We start from the raw sequence: 23237 nt of genomic DNA, 5'->3' as shown, positions 1-23237 counted from the left end.
TGAGATTGTCCAAGACACGTTGACATTTTCACGACCTTTAAACACTGTCCTGTTGTTGTTCATCCTAAATGTTAATCAGAGGAAAGAAACTGGCGAAAAAAGTTAGCACAATGTTGCAAAAAATATATATTGTCGAGGCATTAATGAGTAGCGATTACTAGTAGTTAATCACGTGTTGTGGGGTAAAGTGTGGGTACACCCAACTATTCCAGGACGCCTGGTCGACGTGGAAGAGTAGGCCATCGTCTCTGGAGCTGTAGTGCCTCTGGAGAGCTCCCTTGAAGAGAGGCCCTTCTGCCAGCAGTGGCGCGAGCAAGACATTGCAGGGCCCGTACCTTTACCACCGTTATTAATCATTGGCAGGGAGAGAAACAACGATCACAGCTGCACGCACACCGATACCACTGCCGTACAAACTGCACAGGTGTCAGCAGTTAAAGTGGACTTATATAATGAAAGTAATCGTTATTCATTGCTTTTTATTTTATTTTCAGTGACTTTCTTGCCATTGTCTCTCTTATATACTCCATAACTTGTGTTGTTGTTGTATTGCTTTATAGCTCATCGGATTCCTCCTCCTCCGGGCCAAATCAAAGATTCCGATTCTGATCCATCGTGGGGGGTTTCTTCCTCCTACCCGCCCGTCGCTCACCTCTCCAGGGCCAGCGCCGATTCCTCGATGCCCGCATCGCGCGCATTGCACTCACGCGCACTTCCAACGAAGATAGAGAGTGGGGGCGAGGGGGGATGGGGGGGGGGCGATGAGGAAGAGCCATCAAAGGAAGTCCCATTGAGGCAATAGGGGGCGGGGTGAGTGGGGGACGCTCTCTCTGCTCTTTCACAGTGCTTAGCCGCTGAGTGGGCCGGGGGACCCAGGCGAGAACGACCAAAACCTCAACGGCTAAAGGGTCTCTCCCTCTCTCGCTCACTCCCCGTGCCTCTCTCACTCCCTCCCTCCCTCTCTCACTCCCTCCCTCTCTCACTCCCTTCCTCCCTCACTCCCTCCCTCCCTCTCTCACTCCCTCCCTCTCTCACTCCCTCCATCCCTCACTCCCTCCCTCCCTCTCTCACTCCCTTCCTCCCTCCCTCCCTCTCTCACTCCCTCCCTCTCTCACTCCCTACCCCGTGCCTCTCGCAGCCTCCGCTTATCCGCAGAACAAACACACATTAGCTCCCCGCGCCTACAAACACCGCGCAGTGTTCATTGCGCCCGACAGAGAGGGCGGTAGGGAGGGGAGGGTCAAGGGTCAGTCGCTTACAGCGCAGTCACTGGAAGTGCTGTTACAGCCGCGGCAGCAGCAGAAGCGCTCGGCTCCAGCCTAAACAATCAGTCTCCCCGCGGAGATGGCAGCAGCAGCAGCGGCGGTGCTTTGGGGGCCGTGGCTGATGAAAGAAGAGCTGCAGATTGAGGTCTTGAAGAGGCTGCCTTCCTGTGGTTATGTAGGCTCTAGAATTTGCACAAGAAGCACTCTATCACCTTTGAAGTTTACGTGCCTTTTTTTTCTCTCTCTCTCCCCCCATGTTCAGACGATGTCTTTCCGACAGACCTGTTCTTCACCTGAGGACGGCTGCTTGCGTTGTGGCCGAAACGTCGTGAGAATTATTTTATTGTGTTTTATTTTTATTATTTTATTATTTCCCTTCTACGTGACTTTACCGAAAGAACCAAGAAGATGAATCCCTGCAGTCACGAAAACTTTAAAACGAAATCTCCCCATGTTGTTACAAATTGTTGAGTGTATAAGGAAGCCGAATAGTCTAGCGGCCGGTGCGTTCTCCACGTTACCTATCCAGTTGGGATTCATGCAGCGGCCTGGTGAACGCTTTGCAAGGATTTGGGGGGAGAGGGGGGGATGTGCCATCTGCTTTCACTTGGACAATTAAAACGGGCCAACTGGTTACGATAACCAGCTGCCACTTAATTATGACCACTGACTGGGTGACACTGAGAGAACGCGTGACTCACAAACGGAAGGTCATTTATCGTGTTTAATAACTCGGGATACCTGAGTCCGCCAGCTCTCGGACGAAGAGGCTTCTCCATGCCGCGTCTCTTGGAACTGCAAAGTAAATTCCAAATCTGCCGGTTGCTTATCGTCCCGGCCCCTCCCACAACAACATGGCATTTCCACCACCGGCTGAGGCATGGCAGCGGATATAGCTGCTGCCCAATGCTCATTTGAACACGCGGGGGACAATGGCTGGATGATGAATAAGTAGGCCACCTGAGTGTGAGTGGTGCATTCCCCACGTCAGATACATTTCACCGACCAGCGTATCTTCCAAACGGTAGCGCATCCTAGAAACTCGATGTTCCATCATCACTTGCAACCGATGTCCTCAGTGGTGTCCACTCGTGTGCTGGGTGAGAGACGGTGGCTTGGAAAGGCCTTCATCTAGCAGTGGATAAATCATGGCTGATGTGGATTAAACAGTAACATCGGGGGCAGTGATGTCACCACAATGTCCGTGTTAGGCTCGAGGCACGTTGAGGCAATGTGTTGAGCCAGTGGTGATTGGAGAGCCCAGGTGTTATGAATTAAGAGGCCGGAGTGAATAGCTGATGGGCCACCTACGCTGCCTACTGTTCCAACTTGCAGCGTTTGTTTTTGTCGCCTGATGCTCTGTTGATTGCTATCAGCATTGTTAATCTGCCTTACATTGTCATCCCACGGGCCAGAGCATAAATTGGTCCCACTTGAAGTTGCAAACCATGAGTACAGTCTTACTAATTTATTTACGTGGCAAAAAAAGAGTTATGCATTGATAACCCACTCAATTAAATGATGGTCACATTATTGTTGTTGGCCACATTAAGACATTGGGAGCGCTGAAGTTACGCCATCTCGGGTGGTACTGACAAGTGAAATATCTGGCCTAGGCTCATGAACTATGCTGCACGAGGATGGCTGCTGCCAGCGACCCAGTAGCCTCTTCAACAGCCACTGCAAGTACCACTCCCACTGGCAAGTACTATACACCCAAATACAGGTCCTCCTGTACCCACCACATCTACCCCCATTCGTCTCTTGCCTTTCTGCTCCCATTAGCCCCGTGTATATCCAGCCAAACAATAGCTGCGTTGGCATGCGGATGGCTGAGAATGTGTGCTATGTGACCAAGCCAACACAGCCCTCACCTGCCAGGAGGGCCTCTCTGTTTGGACTTTGTTGAGATTTTTATTTATTTTGTCAGAGCATCTCACACAAAATCCAACATGGGTAAAACCAGCATTGAAAAATGGCAGGCCAGTTTGAGAGTTAAGCTGGCAGATGGGTTTCTTTGAGTGCTCCCCATGTGTCGTCAAGTCAACATCAGCCGCCACGCGCTACTAAGTGGAGATGGCGTCACCTCAGAGCTTGTGCCAGGCTGGGTGCATTTTGGGGCTATCACACGAAGTGTCGAGGGCTCGCTGACAAGTCGTGGGATAGATCCAGGTGAAATGGGTTAATTGAGATTACCCTAAATAAACAAAGACCCCCGTATAACCTAAACAGGCTTTTGGGGCAAGTGCTGTTGGCGAGCACCTATGAAGGCCAGCACGGCACACGAGGGGGATGTGTGTGACCCACATAACACCCGGTCGCCTTTGTCTCCCGAGTGGCGATGTTTACACACCGCACCAGGTACTCATTTGAGGATGAGATAAACGACACACACACACAAACACTTCTTTAGCTGTTCAACAGGGAAAATATATTTTAAAATGACAGCAGAAACCAAACAGTTTTATGTACATAAAAGAGAGTGCTCTGTACCAATTATGCCAATGGGATGTAAAAAAGGCATAATGCTGAAAATTCTCCATGCTTCGTAATACCCTGGTTTTAAGGACAATATAGTTTCTCATTTACTATAAATCCCATTGATCTAAGTAGACCTATATTAGTGTGCAACATCATAAAAAAAACATCTAACAATAATAAAATCACAACAACAATAATGAAAGCTAGACACACAGGTCGGTGTAAAATATGGACACACTACACAAGTCCCATGCAGACTCTGTACACATTTACACAAGACACCGATAACACACCCGGCAAGAGTGTGCATCGGCAATTTAATTTAACAAATCTTCACCGACATCGTTCCGTTTCCTTCACTCCTTCGCAAGCGTCATCAGTGGCGCACATTGGCGATTCCCTCCCTTTTTGAAAAATGACCAACGGGCAAGTTCCCGTGGGGGGGATGTTGTTGGGATGGCGAGTCGTCGCGCTTCACGTTCGTTGGTTCTGTCGTCGGCAGAGAGAGTTCGATATTCTTGAACTAAGTAGCTTCACTATCAAAGCGTGCTGTAAGTTTAAGCTCACTGCAGCGATAACCACATAGCGAGACAGAAAACAGTTTTGGGGGAAAAAAAGCAAAGCGTTTCATGAGTTTAGACATCTTCTCATTGTCGTTGGTTTTTACCGTTGCCTTGAACCTCGACGGACACCCTGAACGCATCTCTGCGATCTTGCGAGTAAACGTATCACAAGGAGGTCGTTGTGCTTTTCCGCATAAAGAAAGTCTGAGCGCTCTTCAACGTCTCGAAAAACAATTGCACCGTTCCTTAAAAATCCTCTTCCCACGCTCTTGTCTCGTTAACTCTGCAAAAAGAAAATCCCCCGGTCACACAAACGCCATCTTCTCGGTGGCGCTGCTCGATCCCCATCGTCCCAGTGACCACGACGACTTCTGCCGCTCTTCCAGCCCCTCGAGCTTCTCTCCTCCTCCTCCCCCTCCTCCCCCCCCTCCTCCCCCTCCTCCACCGCCGCCGCCCGCGCACCCCGGGCCCCAGCGCACGATCGACCACGCCTTGGGCTTCCTGGGCGCCTCCGCGCACGCCACGCAGCAGCAGCAGCACGGCTGGCCCGCGTCGCCCGCCGACTTGGGGCCTCCGTCCGTCGAGGACGACGACGACGACGACGGGCACGCGCGTCCCGGCAGCGGGCCGTGGAAGCCGTAGTGGAGTCGCGCCAGCATCTGCCGGTGGCGGTGCCGCGACTCGCTCCGCAGCATGCGCAGCGCCAGCGCCACGAGCAGCGCCAGCACGACGGCGCCGGCGATGGGCACGGCGATGACGGCCGCGCGGAACCACAGCTCCTGCGAGGCGGCCGCCGCGGCCGCCGACGCCGACGCGGAGGCGGAGCGCCACACGGCGGGACGTCCCGCGCCGTCCGTGCCGGGCCCCCCACCGCTCACGGGGTCTGCGGCACGACACAGGGCGACGAAGGGATAGTGAGCGTCGGCGCGTGCGTTCGGCAATGTCACGCACGGCACGCGCGCGACGTTTGTGTTTACGTAAAAAAAAAATAGCCAGGTACCACGCCGTAAGCCCCGCGGAGAGCAAGCGCTATTCCTTTTTTACATCCGTCAACTTTAAATTAGTTTAATTACCGATTTAGTGCGATTTTTGTGCGCTTTACTTTTATTTATTTATTACGCGTGCACGACCATACCAACTCACGCGCCTTTGTTGGGGGGGACGGCCCATGCCAAGTCACATGACTTCGGTGGGAATGAGGGGGACATTTCTTTCGCGTACTTTTTTTATAAAAAATACACTAAACGCTGGCGTTAATTCTTCACTGTGTGATGTCCCCTCCACCCCGATGCGTGCAGTTATTACTACTAGACAGTCGCTAGATGCTACCACTATAGGCCGTAAATATTACTGCAGAGCGGCCAGGGAGATCGTGGCTGGAGGGGGGGGTCAGGGGTAGCAGCCCAGCCCCAGCCTGCCAAGGTGCCACCTCGGGCGGCTGGACAATCTAAGCGAGGCCAGAGGCTCCGCACGGGACTAGGCCTCACCACGCCACTCTGTCAGGTGAGTGCTTTGTGCTATAGAGTCGATAAATACTGCTATAGAGTCAGCATGTACTACTGTAGTGATAGCAGGTACCACCACAGTCAGTATGCACTGCTGTAATCATAGCAGGCACCACCACAGTTAGTACGCACTGCTGTTAGATTTTTAAGAGTAGTTTTAAAATATTTTTTTGGCCTGGGCAACGCCGGGTATATAAGCTAGTCTTATATAAATGTGCATCAACGACATGTCAATACCCAACACCCTTTGATTTAAGCACCCTTTTCTTTAGGCAAAGGGTGATCATGACGACCTAGCGGCAGATAACGCTGCCAACGGAAATTACATTCACGCCGCTTCGGACGCTGTCGCCAACGTTGACGCCATCGAAGTTTTCACAACGACAACAACTTTGCCGACCGCCGCGAACGATAACTATGAAAACGATGACCAAAGACCCCCCACCTGCTGTATCTCCCCGGGGTGGCCGCAGCAGGTCGTGCAGCGCGTTGTAGTTGCACATGTCGTCCTGGCAGCAGCGCACGACCGGCCAGCGGCCCGTGTGGTTGCGGGGACGCGGCGCGTGGCACGGGTGCGGCGGCGAGGGCGACAGGGCCTCGATGCAGCCGTGCGCGAGCGGCGAGCGCGGGTCCGTGGGCTCCAGCACGCGGCGGAAGCACACGGACATCTCCGACTTGCACATGTAGCCCGTGGGCACGCAGTGAGCCGCGTCGCAGTAGCAGCGGATCTCGCCTGCGTGGGGGGAAGAGGGAGAGAGGAGACGCCGTTAAAGCCAACGTCGCGACGGCTTCCTGACCGCCCAAACGCGCGATGGGGCAGCACTGGTCTTCGTAAGCTGATGGGCGCAAGTCTCTCGATAAGGTGACCAGTGTTGACTTCCTGCAGAGATGTTTTCATTTTAGCGATGCGAGAGGAACGAGAGGTCGAGTCGTCGACCTCTCAACTGGGATTGAACTTGATAACGTCAGAATGCCAGCGTAGTGCTCTGACCACCCTGGCCATCTTAGCCAGTGTCACCCAACTGCTGGAGGTGTCAGTTCCTGAAACACGCTGTAATTCATACCGATGCCGCGTGGGTATCAGCCGCACTTCACAAGGTCCCACTGACGGTGGGACACTAATGCAAACGATCGCCAGGGGTAACGTTCATCTAAAACGACAGCCTTCATTGTGCGAAGCAGTCAATAATAGAACTGGCCACAAATCCCGATGCAGGACCTTGAAAATGTATATATTGAGACTTAATGAGGCTCTCCTAGATAACGAACGTTGTAATTACATGGATAAGCATGGATTACATCGTGATGTGATTATTGGTAGCTTGAGCTCACACTGGGTGAACAACAACAAGCTGAGTTCAAGCCTAATATTTCAGTCGTGCTCACCAAATGCTCTGACATTGATTTCTGAACAAGCCGGGCACTCTCCAATGTTACCTCACAATCACTTCAGTTTAAGGGTGGCTGAAGACGCTCGTTTTCCGACGGTGTAAAACACGCCGCTGCATCACGATTGGATTTTAAACAACGCAGCAGCAGAGGAGCATAGCGGCACTTTAGGCCTGATGAGAAGACCGCAACACGTTGTTGGAACAAACGAACCAGCAAGGGCACTTTTAAGTCAAAGCCCGTTTGAAAACGGTTGAGCTAGAAATACATAGGCCTAATAAGACTGGGCACTCTCAGTATTTGTTTGCAGTGAAGCCCATGTGTGTGTATATACATCTATCCAGGGAATTTCATCACCTATTCTACCGTTAAGAAAACATCCATCGTGAATATCCACAGGAATAACATTGACAACATTAATGCGCCGTCTCTGGAGACATTTGAAAGCCGAGGCCATTATCCATAGGTTCGGTGTTTTTGGTTCAAGAGTGATTTTTTTTTCACCACCACCCAAAAGGTACAAAAAAAATAAACTTTTAAGCCGTGGCACAATTCACGCAATTGGCACGCACGCACACACGCACACACACACACGTGCACACACGCGTGCGCACACAGCAGGCACGCGAGTGAGCAAACTGTGGATTGTTTCCAAGACATAAACCCGGTTAGTTGTGTCACTGCCCAGGACGCAGGTGAATTACATCCAATGGTAATGAACACAAGTAATGGTCTGGAGGAAGAGGCACCGCTATGGATTCTATTTACGGTCTCATGCAAGAAGCGCGGCTTAATGAGGTGAGGCCACTCTGGTCTTTCCGGTGCCCGCAGCTTTGTGAGCTACAAACAAGAATGGCGAAGCCCACGCCACATATTGAGCTTATCAAGTGTTATAACGTCACCATAACAGGCTGAGAGATCCATGGGATTTATGATCGCTTGTAAAAAGTATGTACTCAGAGAGAACTCAATTTCTTTACAACTGCAGATTATTCAGATTGTTCGACTCAGCCCATCATATCTGCAGAGCCAGTGGCATGACTACCGCTTTCTGGAATGGATCCGCCCGTCGTGCAGAAACTGACCGAAGGCTGTCTAAGGACAAGGACAAACAAAGAGAGGTGGTGGCCACAGGAAGAGCTGAGCAACAACCCAATACCCGCTTTGAGCATAGAAGCACTTTGAATCAGATTCTTTAAAATACTCGTCGTGGGCGATGGTTCGAGCACAGTGGCTACAACGCGACTTACTCTTAGGAATAACGGCAGAGTTGATAGCATCTACCCTGCAGCGGATGATGGCACATTTTGGTGCAGAAATTAAAGCAGCAGATGGGGGAAATGGAAGTGCTGATGTGCTACGAACTGGTGAGTGCATTGATCGCGAGGCTCCGGAGCCGTCGGTGTGAACCCGCATGAAGAGCGTTGGGTGCAATGGTTCGCAGCGGTGGCCTTCACCGACGTCAAAGTCGATATGATTTCACTGCAGTTGAAAATGTTTGTAGTCGCACATAAAATAAACGTGGCATGCCGAGCCACGGATTTAACAAAAACAAAAAACTCACAACACGAAGTCAAACTCATTTGTTATCTGAGGGCATGTGTGTAGCGCAAGGTCGAAACGTTATCCTGGTAAAGAAATGAACACTTACTCCTTTTGTGTGTCCGGTAAAGTGTAAATAGCCACGCATAATATGACACTTTTCCCACCACTTCCGGGTAATTCTGCTTCACCAATCATGAGCTTAGATAACAGGAGGAGCCAACTCAACTTGTGGATATCGGGAGTTGCTGTGGATCGGTACAGGTAGGAGGAGTTTCATTGTTTCTTTTGAAGGTTAATTTTCCACTTTAGTGCACAGGACTGTACTTTATGATAACCATTTTTAGGCACAGTTAAATTTTTGTGATTCCACGCTCATGTGATGATGGGGCATTGCTCACCTCCACTGGCAGCCTTGTGCCAGTGGCAGAAAGTCCATACTGGCATGATGGGGGCTGTTCTCTTCACAAGAGAGAGCACCATGGACTTCCCACAAAGTGGTACCTATTTTATCATCCCCAGAACGATGATGGGCTGAGCTGATCCGACAGGCATTTGCTCTCACAAATATACATCTAAAATTAAGTTGATTAATATTGGAATACGAGTCACTGAAAATGGCCTTTGTCCATTTTGTGATTTTAGAGTTACACTCCACATGAGGCTAATTACTTATCTTACAGATGACAACGATGATATTTGCCATTGTTTAGTATGAGACTGAAAGCACTTTGGAAATTGAGGCTGATCTTAGCTAATGAGGAAAAGCAATCAACAACCAGGCCGTTTTTTAGGGATCCAAAATCAAACATTCTGGTAAAATATCAGTTTTCAAGCCCTTCCAAAACATCAGTCGGTTGTCAGTCTCCATGTACCAGATGTGACATTTGCATACACAGACCATTATTCACCATCACAAAATGCGTCGCAGTTAACTAAACGGTGCAAATGTCGAAGTGGAAGGCCTTCACCTGGCAGCCATAGACTGACATTGCATCGGACCATTGCGTACGATAAAGGGGGGCCACTAACACACGGGCGTGACGGCGAGCAACGAGCAACGTCAACTTTGACCGTCGTCGTAAATGGGCGGCCTTCTCCCACAACGCTCTCAAGTCCGAGGTCGTCGTTTGTCACGTAAAGCCCTCCGCAGGGTCACGGGCACGAGCACAGGAAATGACGAGCGGCCACTTTTCGGACGACCCCAAACAAAACAAAAAAGCCCAATACAGTTAAGAGCACCAATTGAGCCGCGTGGTCTTCTAATAAGGGGGAGTGGTAGTGCAGTGGTTAGCACACCATGTACGTGTGTATGTTGAACTTCTTTCGCACCGTACGTAGCCAACCGTGCTGACTGGAGGTGCGAGGGAAGGACAACAAACTAAGCACAAAAATATGTTTAAAAGAAATGAGTTTTCAATCACTATGGTATGAACTCTGTAACCTGAGTTCACATTCAAGCCATGGCTAACATCAATGGCTTTGTTGTATATATTTTTTTAAAGATGGTACATGTCATGTGGGTGGAGTGACCATGCAGTCGTTATCGCACTGCGCTATGAACCTGACAACCCGAGTTCCATTTCCCGGCCACGGCTAATATCAGTGCGGAGTGATATCTGAACGGGTCACGGGTGCCTGTTCCCCAAGCAGCAGTGAGTAGCGTGGTGAAGTATGGTCCAACAACCGCTATGGCTGACGTGATGCGAAGAGGCATTCATGTAGCGATGGAATTAAACAGAGGCTATACAATCTGTGCGCAAGAACATTCGCCGTGTTTCTTTATGGGCGCCGTTGCGTGCCAGTCTTGCAAATGAGACTGCAGTGTAGTCGTCCGAGTTCTTACCTGGTTAAGTAAATCAACTTTTACTAGGCTATTGTAAAGTGTTTGCTTGCGCTGTGCTGTATAACAGTGGATAGACAATAAGGCATTTGGCCAGGCAACACTGGTTAGGATACTCAAAATAATGTCGAGTTAAAGTCGTTCAAATCTCCCTTGAAGGTCAACTCAGCCCATCATCCTTATGGAGGAATAAAATTTGTACCACTTTGTGGAAAATCAACGTTGGTAAGCATAGACTGATGCTTGTCACGGTAATATGATCTTTCTACCACTATCCAGCGCCGCACACAGAGTTGCTGTAACCTCCATTCCACTGACAATTTAAGTCGGGAGACACATGTGCTTAAGACATTCTTTAAAATTAACCTTGTTGATGAAAGGTCAAGATTTAATATGAACTTAAACACACTATCGGCAACCACGATGAGTTTCAGAGTTTAGCAGCGTGCAAAAAAGAAGGAAGAGGCATAAGGCAGCGTTCTTCACTCATTTTCAGAGGGGCGCCACTTTCGCCGAAAAGACATCATCAGTGAGAGGGCTGCAACACATTTTAATCCATTGGGTTTGACAGCAGCACGATGCTGATGATGATGGGCGGTGTTTTCACGCTCTGTGTATTGCCTGGGTACCGCACGTCAGGGGCCGTACTAAAGGCCACTAGGGGCCGTACTAAAGGCCACTAGGGGCCGTACTAAAGGCCATTAGGGGCCGCACTAAAGGCCACTAGGGGCCGTACTAAAGGCCACTAGGGGCCGCACTAAAGGCCACTAGCAGCCGTCAGTGCCCCCCGGACCTTGCAGTGAAGGACACCGGGCCACATAACCAAAATTCACACAGAGCAATGGGAAGCACTTCGGAACAGAAGTAAAAGCGGACGAGGCAAAGAAAGGCACCGGCGATGATGAGACGTACGCACGCACCCATGTTGTAACGTTAAACTTCTTTCGCACCGTACGTAGCCAACCGTGCTCGTTGTAGGTGCAAGAGCATCAAACAGGACTGGGTCATCAAATAAGGCAAGAGGGACCTTGACTACGAGGTCTAGTTTCCAACATAGTTCATCCTCGAATAATACAAAATCTCTCGATTGGCTGGGAGGCAGGCCATGAAGCCATGAGGGCAGCAAGGGCACTACCCGCCCCAAACCAAACTAATTAATCGCCTCATCAACTCGGAGAGCTCTTCTCTGGCCACATGTCAAAACAGCAGCGGGTTTTTTTTCCCTCTGCTCTCGCATGGCAATCTGTCTGTCTCGTTAGCCGCCCCACAACGGTTGAAAAATCTGCTCAAGCGTGCCCCCCCCCTACACTCCACTCCACTCTCTTATCGCGGCGGCTCAAGAGGCATGAAATATTCCCCGCTTTGTGGTCAAGTGGCACGTCGATGCCTTGAAGTAAAAAAAACCGTACATTTTGAGCCGACATATTCAAGCGAGAGCTGCTTTCAACTCGGGAGTCATTAACCGTGCCGTCTGGAGAAACACGACGGGCACTGAAGGCGGCCCTCAAAGTCCTTCTCGTCTCGTGCCAAGTCAACAGAATTTAAATAGAGCCATCGCTGAGCCGCCTCCGATATGGATGTTAACCAAATCGGTCCCATCGCGAGTGTCCATAAGGCTTTAGCTTTCTAAATAGAAGTGGACCACCGCTGATCCGCTCTTGCATTTCCTGATCTTGCGACCATTATCTGCGCGCCGAATCAATCCGCAGAAACTCCTCGAGTCCACGCACACAGTTTCCTTATTTTCCACCCTGTGGCGGTGTTAAGAAGAGTAACCATAACGTTGTGACAACGTCATTCAGTCATGCACAGGTAAGCGCAGATGAAAGTAACCCAGCGGTTGGCGGCATATTTCATCCTATTTGCTACTTTACGTGTGGAATTGACCTGACCCACATTTACCCAGAAGGGTCTTCTGTGTCTCATGACATCACACCCACACAACCCACGTGGGCTGGCGTGGTGAGGCTCTTATTCGGCATCGGATTAACAAAAGGGGCTGTACGTGTGTCCGTGAGAGTGATTTCAACTGTTGTGTTCACTTGCGCACACTTTGCTACAATTGTTTAAATTAGACCATGGTCCTTTCACATTTCCCCGTGAAATCACGCTTAAGTGGATAATGACAATTGGCCACAAATTCACCCCCTTATCCGTGTTCACCAGAACTTATTTGCAGTAAAATGTGCAGATAAGTACTGTACTTTTACGAATGAATACTAGGATCTGCCAAATAGTTTCCCCATATCGGCATGGATAAGCGGAGTTCTACTACAATCCATTTATATATGCGCGAACACAGAGCCGTAAGTAACAGAACGTGACATTTTTAATACATACATTTTGAAAATCATTCACACACTACAGTATTTAATGGCACTATTTTTCAAGTTGCCACATTAAAATAATTCGCAACAAAGAATGTCCACATAATCGAGTAAGGGAGGAGATATTTTTGTAAAAAGATAATTTAAGAGCTCAGAAGTAGGAAAGAGAGGAAATGCCAGGGTGGTAAAGAAAGCCTTTTATTTTGATTTATTAAGTGCCATTCCAACTTATTTCGTATTTCCATAATGTGCCGCCATTGCTCACGCACTCATTCGTTTCACCATGTTCTCAAGACCTTTTTTTTCACTGAGGTTGTGAAAACAGAATGCGCCTAATGTAATGTGCATAGCGAGTGGGGGGTGGAGACGCTGAACACGCTCCGTCATGCCGCCCTCTTCTCAAAATAAGTTCGTAATCCGCAGAGACAGCGTTTTCATGAATTAAAAAAAAGTTTCAGGATGTGCTGTACTGAAAAGCAACTGGCAAAGTATATTATAGCGTTTGCAAAATAATTTGCATCAACGTAGCATCTAAATTCCGTTGCTTCTCATAAGACGTTGTCGTGCCAGTAAAAGGGGGCTGGTGGACTGCCAAGATATTGTCATGCACGTGAAACATTCACTTGCCAGGAGAAGTATTTGGCCGACATAAGGCAGTACAGCAAGTAGGCCGTTGACCTATTTACGAGCAATCTTGCGCGTTATTCCCCTCGTGTGCGTGTGGCTTTTCTCTGGACACTCCGCGATTGCAAATCCACATTCTTTACGTACGGTGCGAAAGAAATTCAACATACGCACGTACATCCGTGAAGACATAACCTCCCCCCCCCCCCCAATAAAAAAACACAAAGCAGCGGTTAAATTATACAGCGCACACTGTAACACCATGATAATAACGGATAAGTTATGTTACACAAAATCATTAGTCCCATGGGTAACAGCAGTTTGACCCTGATCACATGGCGGCCGAAGGGCCAATCACGTGGCCACTCATGCCCCCCAAAGCTTCGCAGCGATGGCTCTGCATTTAGAGTGTGCCTCTGGTGGCTTGCTGGAAAGCTGGCAGGTACGCTGTTACTAATCGCTTAAGTGGGGCTAATGACATCGTTTAGGTTATTAGAGTCGTTTCATTACTCGGTCCAAGTATTTTTTTTCTCACACAGTTTTAACACACAGAGGTTGCTGACTTTATAAGCAATGTAAATTACAGCTGAGTAGCATGACCCCTTAAAGGCACGCCAGGAGCATTGTGGTCCACGGCACTGACACACCGTGACTCAAGGCATCGTGAATAATTGTCATGGGGTGGAATCTTTAACGTCAGCCAACAGCTGGGCAGGACAGCAGAATCATGTCCAAAGTTGAAGTGACTCCACGCGCCTATGAATACCCGGTACCGATACCGTCTTCTCAAGCCTGTGCGTTTTATCGAACAGAAAACTGTGGAGCACAATCAGCAGGCTGGGGGGGGGGGGTGTTCGGCTTCTGACACAGTCCTGCTCTACATCAAAACAAAAAAAGGCAAATCTTGGCCTGGGATCAGTGCCCCCCCCTTCCTACCACTACCGACCCCCAACGATTGTAGGGGCAGCGAGGGTGGAGAGGAAGGGGAGGGAGAAGCACCGTAGCCTTTGTAATGTCACTCCGGGAGACGGGTTATTGCAATCAGGGACTGCCCAATAATAGTGTTGTGCGATTTGAAGTCCCTAATCACCCATAGGAACTCAACATGCTGGAAATGCAACATGCAGGCTCCTACACACGAGGTCAGCGAAGCCGCGCGCCATGTGTGTGTGTGGTCGCCCAGTGTTTGTATCTGGAAAGCAACTGCATTTAAAGATTTCGCAAATTGTAACGCACGCGGGCTGCTGAGCAAAGGAATTGCACACACAGCGCACGTGCGCACACGCGTGCGCATACACACACACACGCGCACGTGCGCACACGCGTGCGCATACACACACACAGCGCACGTGCGCATACGCGTGCGCATACACACACACACAGCGCACGTGCGCACACGCGCACACACACGCGCACACGTGCGCACGTCAAGGGCTTGTAACGCCGTGGCATTATAATGCTGGCGTGGGGAAGCTACATTCGAAACCAGATTCCAATTTTGTTTTCTTCCTGAGAATACGTGTGGGTTCTACGTTATGTTTGGGGGGGGGAGAAAATAAGTAAGGCTACGACGCACATTTTAGAAAGAAATGGACACTTTAAGGCAATGTTGCGTTTCAAGTAACGTATCAACGACTTAAAAAATCAGAGGTAATGCTAGCACCTCTAGTTCCACCATAGGATGAGGAATGTCCCACCGCTCATTTGGGCGGGGTAAAAGACTTTGATCGCTTAAAAGGCATTTTATGTTAGGCAGAAGTTATATGGAAAAAATAAGAAAAACTTTAAGCAAATTAATGCCATGCGCAAAGAAGACTGCCAAACTTATTAGATTGCAAGCAGAGATCTAAAGGCGGGGCGCGGGGCTTGAGGCATGTATTTGTGGTTGTGAACTGTTGTGCTTACAATGAGCAGTTTTAATACAAACCAAGCGCTCACCAACCCATGCACTCAAGACATGTGAGCATTAGAGGGGGGGGGGGGTGCTTGGGTTTCCTAAACGTAAGCTTGTCGGGCCAGTGGTAAGTGTCCACCATCCGTATGGACTAAACCGCCATCGTCAGCACTCCAAATGAGCACATTAAACAGCAAGCGAGTCACGTGGGGGGGGGGGCTTGCTTGCGAGTGCCCGCGTGGCCGGCCGTGAATCATCTTTTACGGGCCACTCTGGCGGCGGGGAGGCGGTGGTGGTGAACCCTCTTGGTTCAAACAACAAAACACGAGCAAATAAACGAGTATATCCGTTGCAAGCGATGGGAGAGCGAGTGACGATGTTAGGCTGCGTGCGGGAGCGACGTTACAGCTGCACTGGTCTGCGCCTGCATTCAGCAGTGGCTCGAGAATGACTGATGTTCATCATGTATGCACAGTACTGGCTGGGTGGTGCTGTGCTCAGGGGCCAGAGTTTAATTCGGTCCATCATCCCTCCAGAGTTTGTAAAATGAAGTACCACTCTGCGGAACGTCAACGGAGTCCTTACAGAGAAGCTGGCCTTGCCATAAGATTGTGGAATTTCCACAATTGGTACAGTGCCACCAATGGGGATGAACACTGTGCCATTAACAATTTGAGATTGGAGGCACTCTTGCGTTGTTATTACTTTGCTTGTTTTGTTACTTTGTGTTACTTTATGTTCGTATGTTACTTTGCTTATGCTCTGTATTTACAGATCGCCCTCGAGCAGTGGGACTGGCCAAGGGAGATAAAGTTCAGAGAGACAATGAAAATAAACGACAGAAGAAGTCACTGGAAGAAATAGAAGAACTTAATTGAGTCATTCGAATGACAACTGTCACATCAATGGATCCGTTGCAATTTTTAAGATGGGGTGGATTAGTGGTCACACTGCCCTGTGAACCCAGCACCCAAGTTCAATTCCTGGCGATAGCTAACATCAGTGTTGAGTTATATCTGTACCAGTCCCGCCCCCCCCCAACATTCATCAACCCACACTGACCAGCGTGGTGAAGTATGGTCAAACAACCGCTATGACTGATAATGGTGTTGTGTTGTTGGCATTCATTCAGCAGTGGATTGACAAAGGGATGTTATTACACCAATAACCACAATACTTAAGTAATAAAAAAAAATACAAAGGTATTCCTCAAATCTCGATTTTTTTAAACCTGCCAAGGATACTTGAGGTTTCAAACAATCACATTTGTCAATATTCTTTAGATCAAGACGTTTGCTAAAACACAACAGTGTGGAGAATAATATCGTGTACTACAGCACTGATCCCATACATTTGAATAATAATCCAGTAACTCCATTGTAATAATGTAATAAAGTAATGTGGCTCATAATCCAGTGCATGACGGAATAGGAAGCATGTCAATATACTGCAGTGTAGAATCACAGATCTACAAATAAAATAGGTGTATAGTTGGTCTGAACAACACATTTATGGAAAGTGGATCATTTCTGCTCCACCAAGGAATTACAGCAGCCAGAGTGGTTCTTGGATGTGTTTTAGGTTATTCAGCATGATGTCCAACGTTTTGCACCCAGAACGCGGAAAAAAATACTGGACATCATCCCAAGTAACATTATACAGCACAACCGTGAAATCCTACGTAGCAGAACTTGAGCTCTTCCGGTTGTTGTAATTCCTCAATTCTGGCAAAAAAAAATTACCCCTGGGAGTGAGCAGGCAGCAGGGAGGGCATGAGGTGCTTAGGAGACATCGCCCACTTTCCACGTAGGATCATTTTCAAATCCCTCTCTCCTATTATTATTCCACTTGTTTACCCAGGAAAGCCTCACTGAGACTCGTGGCCCTCTTTTACGAGGGTCCTGCCCACTTTTATTTTCAATGAAGGAGCAATGTTTGCTGCGTACAGTCCCGATCAGTCAGTTCGGACACATTTTCAAACTTGCCAAATTGGGACCACGATGCTGGCACACAGTGGCATACTCTCGCGAATGAGATGGCATGCGATCTGTAATGTCTACTGTGAAGCAGACGGCGTGTACTTGTTGCGGTTAACACGCTCATGGATAATAACCAGGGCGACCGCTGAAATGAAATCGTGAACCTCCGCGACAAACCGCTGGGCCGTGCCACCGCTCGCTAACACAAGGGCAGGCACGTGAAGATCGTCCCACTGATTAAGGGCAGTGGCGTGGAGCCAGACTGGTTATTGAGCGGCAATGCTCACTCCATAGAATGGCATTGATTGCTTTGAGAGCTATGGGGTTACTCTTGATCTAAACCCACAACAAAGGCAGCGAATGCATAACATGAATAGTCAGATTGCAAATATCCCACTAATACAATGTTCCCGTGACCTTCAGAGGCCACGTGAATCAATACGCGTTTTCTGTATTTTACAGCATTTGAATCAATTCTTCATCAACATTGGGATTCATTGATTTCAAAGCAAACCCTTGTTACTTGTTAAAATATCTGTTTTGTGATGGCAAAACCTGCATATTCCGATTGCATTGCAGCAAAGTGTCAAATTAATCTGCCAAAATGGTGTCAAATAAATAATTTTTATCCCAGTGTTGCCTCTTGTAAACATCGCAGCACTCACAGCGGGTGCTTGTCTGACAGGGCAAGTGTAATATGTTAAGAGGCATCGTGGAGTACTTAACACACTCATAACAAAAAAAATTATATGCAAGTAGTCATGGCATGGATTGCATGAACATGCTCAATTATATTATGTAAGCAGGCCACAGAGAGTTTGAACATTTGAGATTGTCTCTAATGAATAATTATCAATTCATGATATACAGTATCTACCATATGTTCCAAATTACATGTGTTGTTGCCACGGTGGATTGTGAGTGAACAAAACCCCCAATAAATATACATCATAAACAGCATTGGAGCCCATCAGCCTACGTGTGAATTCTGAACCAATGTGTCCCAGCAGCATTTGTTTATGCGGCGAAGCTGTGCGGCGAGGTTGTTTTACTTCGTACCTTATGCACTGATGACACTCAGTAAATATAAACCTCTGAATAGTTGACCAGCTTACACAAATGCTGCTGGAATACATTGGATTTAGAAGGAAGGCGCATAGACTCGTAATCTTTGCACCGTGTGCGTTTGTACAAAGTTTGACGTTTAGATCCCTGCGGCTGTGCAGATGTATTTTCTTTTACAAAAACGATATCGCATTAAATTGTGCATCCTTCAGGAGAGTAAGCAATTGTGTACGAAGCCACTGAATTAATCGACCCCACAACAACTACAACACGAACACGTGATGAGACGCGCCTGTGTAGAGGAACTATTGTTTGATAGGTCTCTTTATAAAGCGCAAATGGGACATCAATAAGATCTGAACCAGTTGAATAAAATATGTACTTCTAAATTGGTAAATTGCAATCTGACTATTTATGTTATGCATTCGCTGCCTTTGTTGTGGGTTTAGATCAAGAGTAATCCTGAGGACGGCTGCTTGTGTTGTGGCCGAAACGTCGTCAGAATTTAATTGTTTTCTTTTTATTATTTTATTATTTCCCTTCTACGTGACTTTACCGAAAGATCCAAGAATATTAATCCCTGCAGCCACGAAAGCTTTGATATTATATGAATTGAACATTATTTGTGAGTTGTAAAATCTATTTTTGTGTGATTTCGGCGTAATTATACAATGGCATTTGCTGTTTTTTACTCATTTAAACTCGATTTACCCTTGAAAGTAGAGCCTCCTCGTCTCAAAGGGTTCTTGCCTGGTCAAGCTAAATGTTCTCACGCTCAATCGTAGCAACCTCCTAAACCCTCTCTCATGCTATACATTTATACGTGATAAGCCAATTCGTTCAGCTATCATTTGTGGCCAGGTCACTTCTGAGAAAGAGGCATAGCTCAGTGGGCCTTACCTGGTACAATTAAAATAGTTTTTTACTGATTTGCTTACTTATTTTCCCTATACTTTGCACTCCTATCGCGTCTTTGAATTGTTTGTTTTGGAAACTTTTTGAACCGCCCCTCCCAGACATATGTGAAACAAAAACTTCGTATCTCATCGTATTCCTCCAACATAAATAATGATTGTGATAACGTACAGGTCACAAGATCATAACTTTGGAGCTGTAAGGCCTAAGCTGATGCTGCCACCACGCCTCGCCAAACTCTTACTGCCCTCTTCCAGATCCCACAGTTCCTGCTGCACACGTGACCTCCTAGATCTGCCCTAACGATCTCTGGCCGTCTGCGCTTGGGTAGACTCATGGAGACCACTCCAATGCCCATCTCGCAGTAACCGGCTCAACCCTGCACACACACACAAGTGTTCTACCAAGCACAACATCTATTGCCTAATCGTATACTGCATACATACGTACATTGTACTGCACTATGCATCTCCGTCTACCGCCCTGAGCAAGTGGTGGAAATTCCACATTGCTATGGTGGGGTACAGTTACTCCACATGATGGCCAACAATTACAATATAGTTTGCGTTATACAGGCCGCTACTTAGGCATGTGTGGGCTATGTGAAGACACGTGATGACCTCAAGGGCAGTAAACACAGCTGAGATGGAGGGCATATAAACTCGAGTTTAACGTCTGAAAAGTCTTGACAGGCATATGGAGTAATCACGCACTGCCCTTACATACCAATCATCAGAATGCGCACACATTACCAACTACGTTTTAATATTTCTGCCTCGTTTAAGCCACAGAAGTTACGATCATTTAAAGCATTCCAATCCAGCCCAGAGCAGTTACATCGCTTAACTCGCGATCAGAAGGTTGCGAGTTTTAAATCCCGATCAACCGGTCAAATAATTTCATCCCTCTGGGGTCGATGAAGCATTACTTTGTGGAAAGTCAGCCAGTGGTGGTCATGTGGAATACACTTAAACACCACCGTGGGAATGTGTAATGGACACAACTGGCAAAGGAGGCTGCCGAATGTGTAAACGAGCAAGGGCTCTTTTGACCGTCCAGACTCTTCGTCTCGACTCAGAAAGCATTTACTCATAGCAGCCATCTATTGCGGTACCTTTGGCAGTTATCTATCACTGCACCCCAACAATTGTGCTGGATGGTACCAGAGGCAGCGGCAGGAGCCGCTTTGGAGATAGCCATTACAGACGCGGATTGTGTGCGTGCAGACCAGAGATGGCAGCACAAGATATCCTCCGCCAGTAACTCAAACAAGAGTAGTAGGGGGGGGGGGAACCACGCACACTTCTTTGAACACGCACACACAGCATTGTGTGTGTGTGCGCACGCATATCACGCAGCACGCACACATTCGGTTGAATGCAGTTCACGTGCAGCTCTTAGTTCAATCCACGTAACGCATTGTGTACACGACAACACAGCGCGCAACGCTTACTGACATACACACGTAACACTCTGTATATAAAGCACACGCACATTTGTTTGAGCAGATACACAACACTGTGTGTGTGCATGCGCAATTACACAAGTCAAAAACAAGAGACGTTTGGCACCCCACGTAACCGTGTGCTCAGCCACAAGCGTTTACCTTTAGCCAGAACCAGGAGCAGGGTCCACACTTCCAAATGCATCCACAGCGCCAGGGCATTCGGAAGTCGCTCCATCGCGTTCAGGTCGGAGTGTTGACCCAATAATAATAACAACACCAACGCCGAAGAGTGACCCAAAGCGTTCTGCTCCCTTCGTCTTACGCTTTGCAGTAGTCCTATTGCTGATTCTATCGCCCACTGCGACTGCCTCGAACACAGAACCCCGTATCAGCACCACCGCCGCCACCACCACTTCTCTAACGTCACTAAACAGCGCATGATGAGCTCGCTGCGGTGCCGGCGTTTTGTTGTCAACGTGCCACTCGACCCCTCGTTGCTGCCCGCTTGGTACCGAGCTAACAGCCTGCCCGGACAACTGCGCACAGCCCGGTCGTAAGGAACAAGTTAGAGGCTTCCTTCCCGAGCGCAGCTCTTTGTTCTGCCGTTGAGTAAAGTTGCTCGTTCGCCCCCCTCTCTCCCTCCGCAGCTTGTTCCTCCTCTCGGCAAGAGAATGCAGAGAAATCACCCCGCAGCCTTCGCCTCGTCTCACGCTGCGCTTTGTGCCAAACAGCGCAACAACCGGGGGGGGGGGGAGGGAGCAACTTCGCTAAACGAGTGTCAAACTTCACAAACTCCTGCGTTCCCTTTCTCTTTGCCGCACAGACGCTCGCTGACCCACGCAACCACCCCACGTCAAAGCGCTCGATCGCTTGCCGAGCCGAGCCGAGCCGCCTTCCTGCGCGAACGCCGCCGGTCAGCCCCCCGCGACCAGCACCATCCAACACGCGCCACTTGAACCACCTCCGGCTACCCGCGTCCGTTCCCCCTACAGCTGACAACTACCTAACCCCCGTGTGCAGCAGCAGCTGCTGTTGCTCTTGTACGAGCCGGCCGTCTATGCTGTTGCTGCTGCTACCTACGCACGTGTGGATGCAACTAAAAAAAACCCCCAAGGCACGAACTGAAACGTCGGCTAGTTGCCGGAGTCCACGGCTATGGAAGCGCAAAGAGTATCGCCCCCCCTCTCTCTCCTTCCCTTCCTGCCTCTCTCTCTCCCTATCTCTCTCTCCTTCCCTGCCTCTCCCTACCTCTCTCTGCCTCTCTCTCTCTCTGCCTCTCTCTCCTTCTCAGCGCGCACTCATCCCGGCAACTGAGCCCCAACAGCGGCTGCGCACGAGCTTGGAGCCCTTCTCTGCTGCTCGAGGGGGTTTCGGGGGAGGGGAGGGACGGACTGCGACCAAGGAGGAGGCGGCAGCAGCAACAGCAGGAGCAGCAGGAGTTTGAGAGCTCGTGGCGGCTCGGGGCGGGGCTCTCCGTGCGCGGGCGGCGAGGGGCGGTGCGGGCGCAGCCGAAGAGGGCGGCGAGGAGCCGGATCGCTCACGAACTCGGCAGCAGCAGCGACAACTCGCTCTCTGTGTGTGTGTCTCTAATTAGCAATTAAACGTGTCCTGGCGCCGATCACACGATTTGGCCCGCGGGAAGGACAATGAGCCCCGGAGCGTCCGCCCTTTGACTCATTCACCTCCCTGCCTCCCCCCCCATCTACTTTACTCTCCCCGCCTGTCTCCTGCCTCCCTCCCTCCCCCACCTCTCCCCTGCCATTATCTGTAGACATGTTTGCTTCTGATAGGCATCTGCTGGGACGCTTTGCATTGGCAGCAGGGTTCAAGATAAGAGAGAGAGAGAAGGGGGGTGTAGGCTGGGTCCGTGCAGCGATGGGGTTTCTGTTGGATCCGTCGACACTGCACGTGGCCTCAAGGTGCACCTGGCCTGGCACGGGCGCTGTTGTGACGTCACCGCCACTTGGTGTGTGAATGACGGGGTATTGGTATTGGTGTGGAAAGGTGGGGGGGGAGAGATGCTGGATTGGAATGATATACTGGGGGGGGAAGGCACGAATTGGAGGAGGGGGGGCTTTTTTTGAACCACTTAAAACATTTTTACATTGGAATTTGATGCAAGAAATGTCCCGAAGGCAGCCGTAGCAGCGAGCCAGCGAGCAGGTAGCTGCGGAGAGAGTGAGTAGGGGGGGGGGGTACCCGTCTGCATCTCAATGGACACTCTATACCTACCCTCCAACAAAGACAACGTACAAGAAAAGGCCACTTATGATGCGCAGACTGCTCGTCTCGTGCTGTTCGCGAGCATCTGCGAAGCCAGACAATGTGGGGAGTGTGTGGGGTGTTGGCACCACCACGCCCGGCGGCCCTTTGTATCCCCCAGGACTGCTGCTGCTGC

At 49.3% G+C, this 23237-nt stretch overlaps 1 protein-coding gene across 1 annotated transcript; it reads right to left on the bottom strand.

Moving 5' to 3' along the window:
- Window positions 1-3673: 3673 nt before the first annotated feature.
- LOC144721052 (BMP and activin membrane-bound inhibitor homolog) lies at window positions 3674-22411 on the bottom strand. Its single transcript, XM_078598367.1, has 3 exons — window positions 20999-22411; window positions 6260-6547; window positions 3674-5192 (listed from the first exon to the last, which is right to left on the bottom strand). Exons 1-3 carry the CDS (start codon window positions 21072-21074, stop codon window positions 4615-4617), a joined length of 942 nt encoding a protein of 313 aa, XP_078454493.1. The 5' UTR covers window positions 21075-22411; the 3' UTR covers window positions 3674-4614.
- Window positions 22412-23237: the final 826 nt, after the last annotated feature.

Source organism: Lampetra planeri, chromosome 10, assembly GCF_965212315.1.
Source record: "Lampetra planeri chromosome 10, kcLamPlan1.2.h2, whole genome shotgun sequence".
NCBI lineage: Eukaryota > Metazoa > Chordata > Hyperoartia > Petromyzontiformes > Petromyzontidae > Lampetra > Lampetra planeri.
This window is presented reverse-complemented; position numbering and strand designations above follow the sequence as displayed.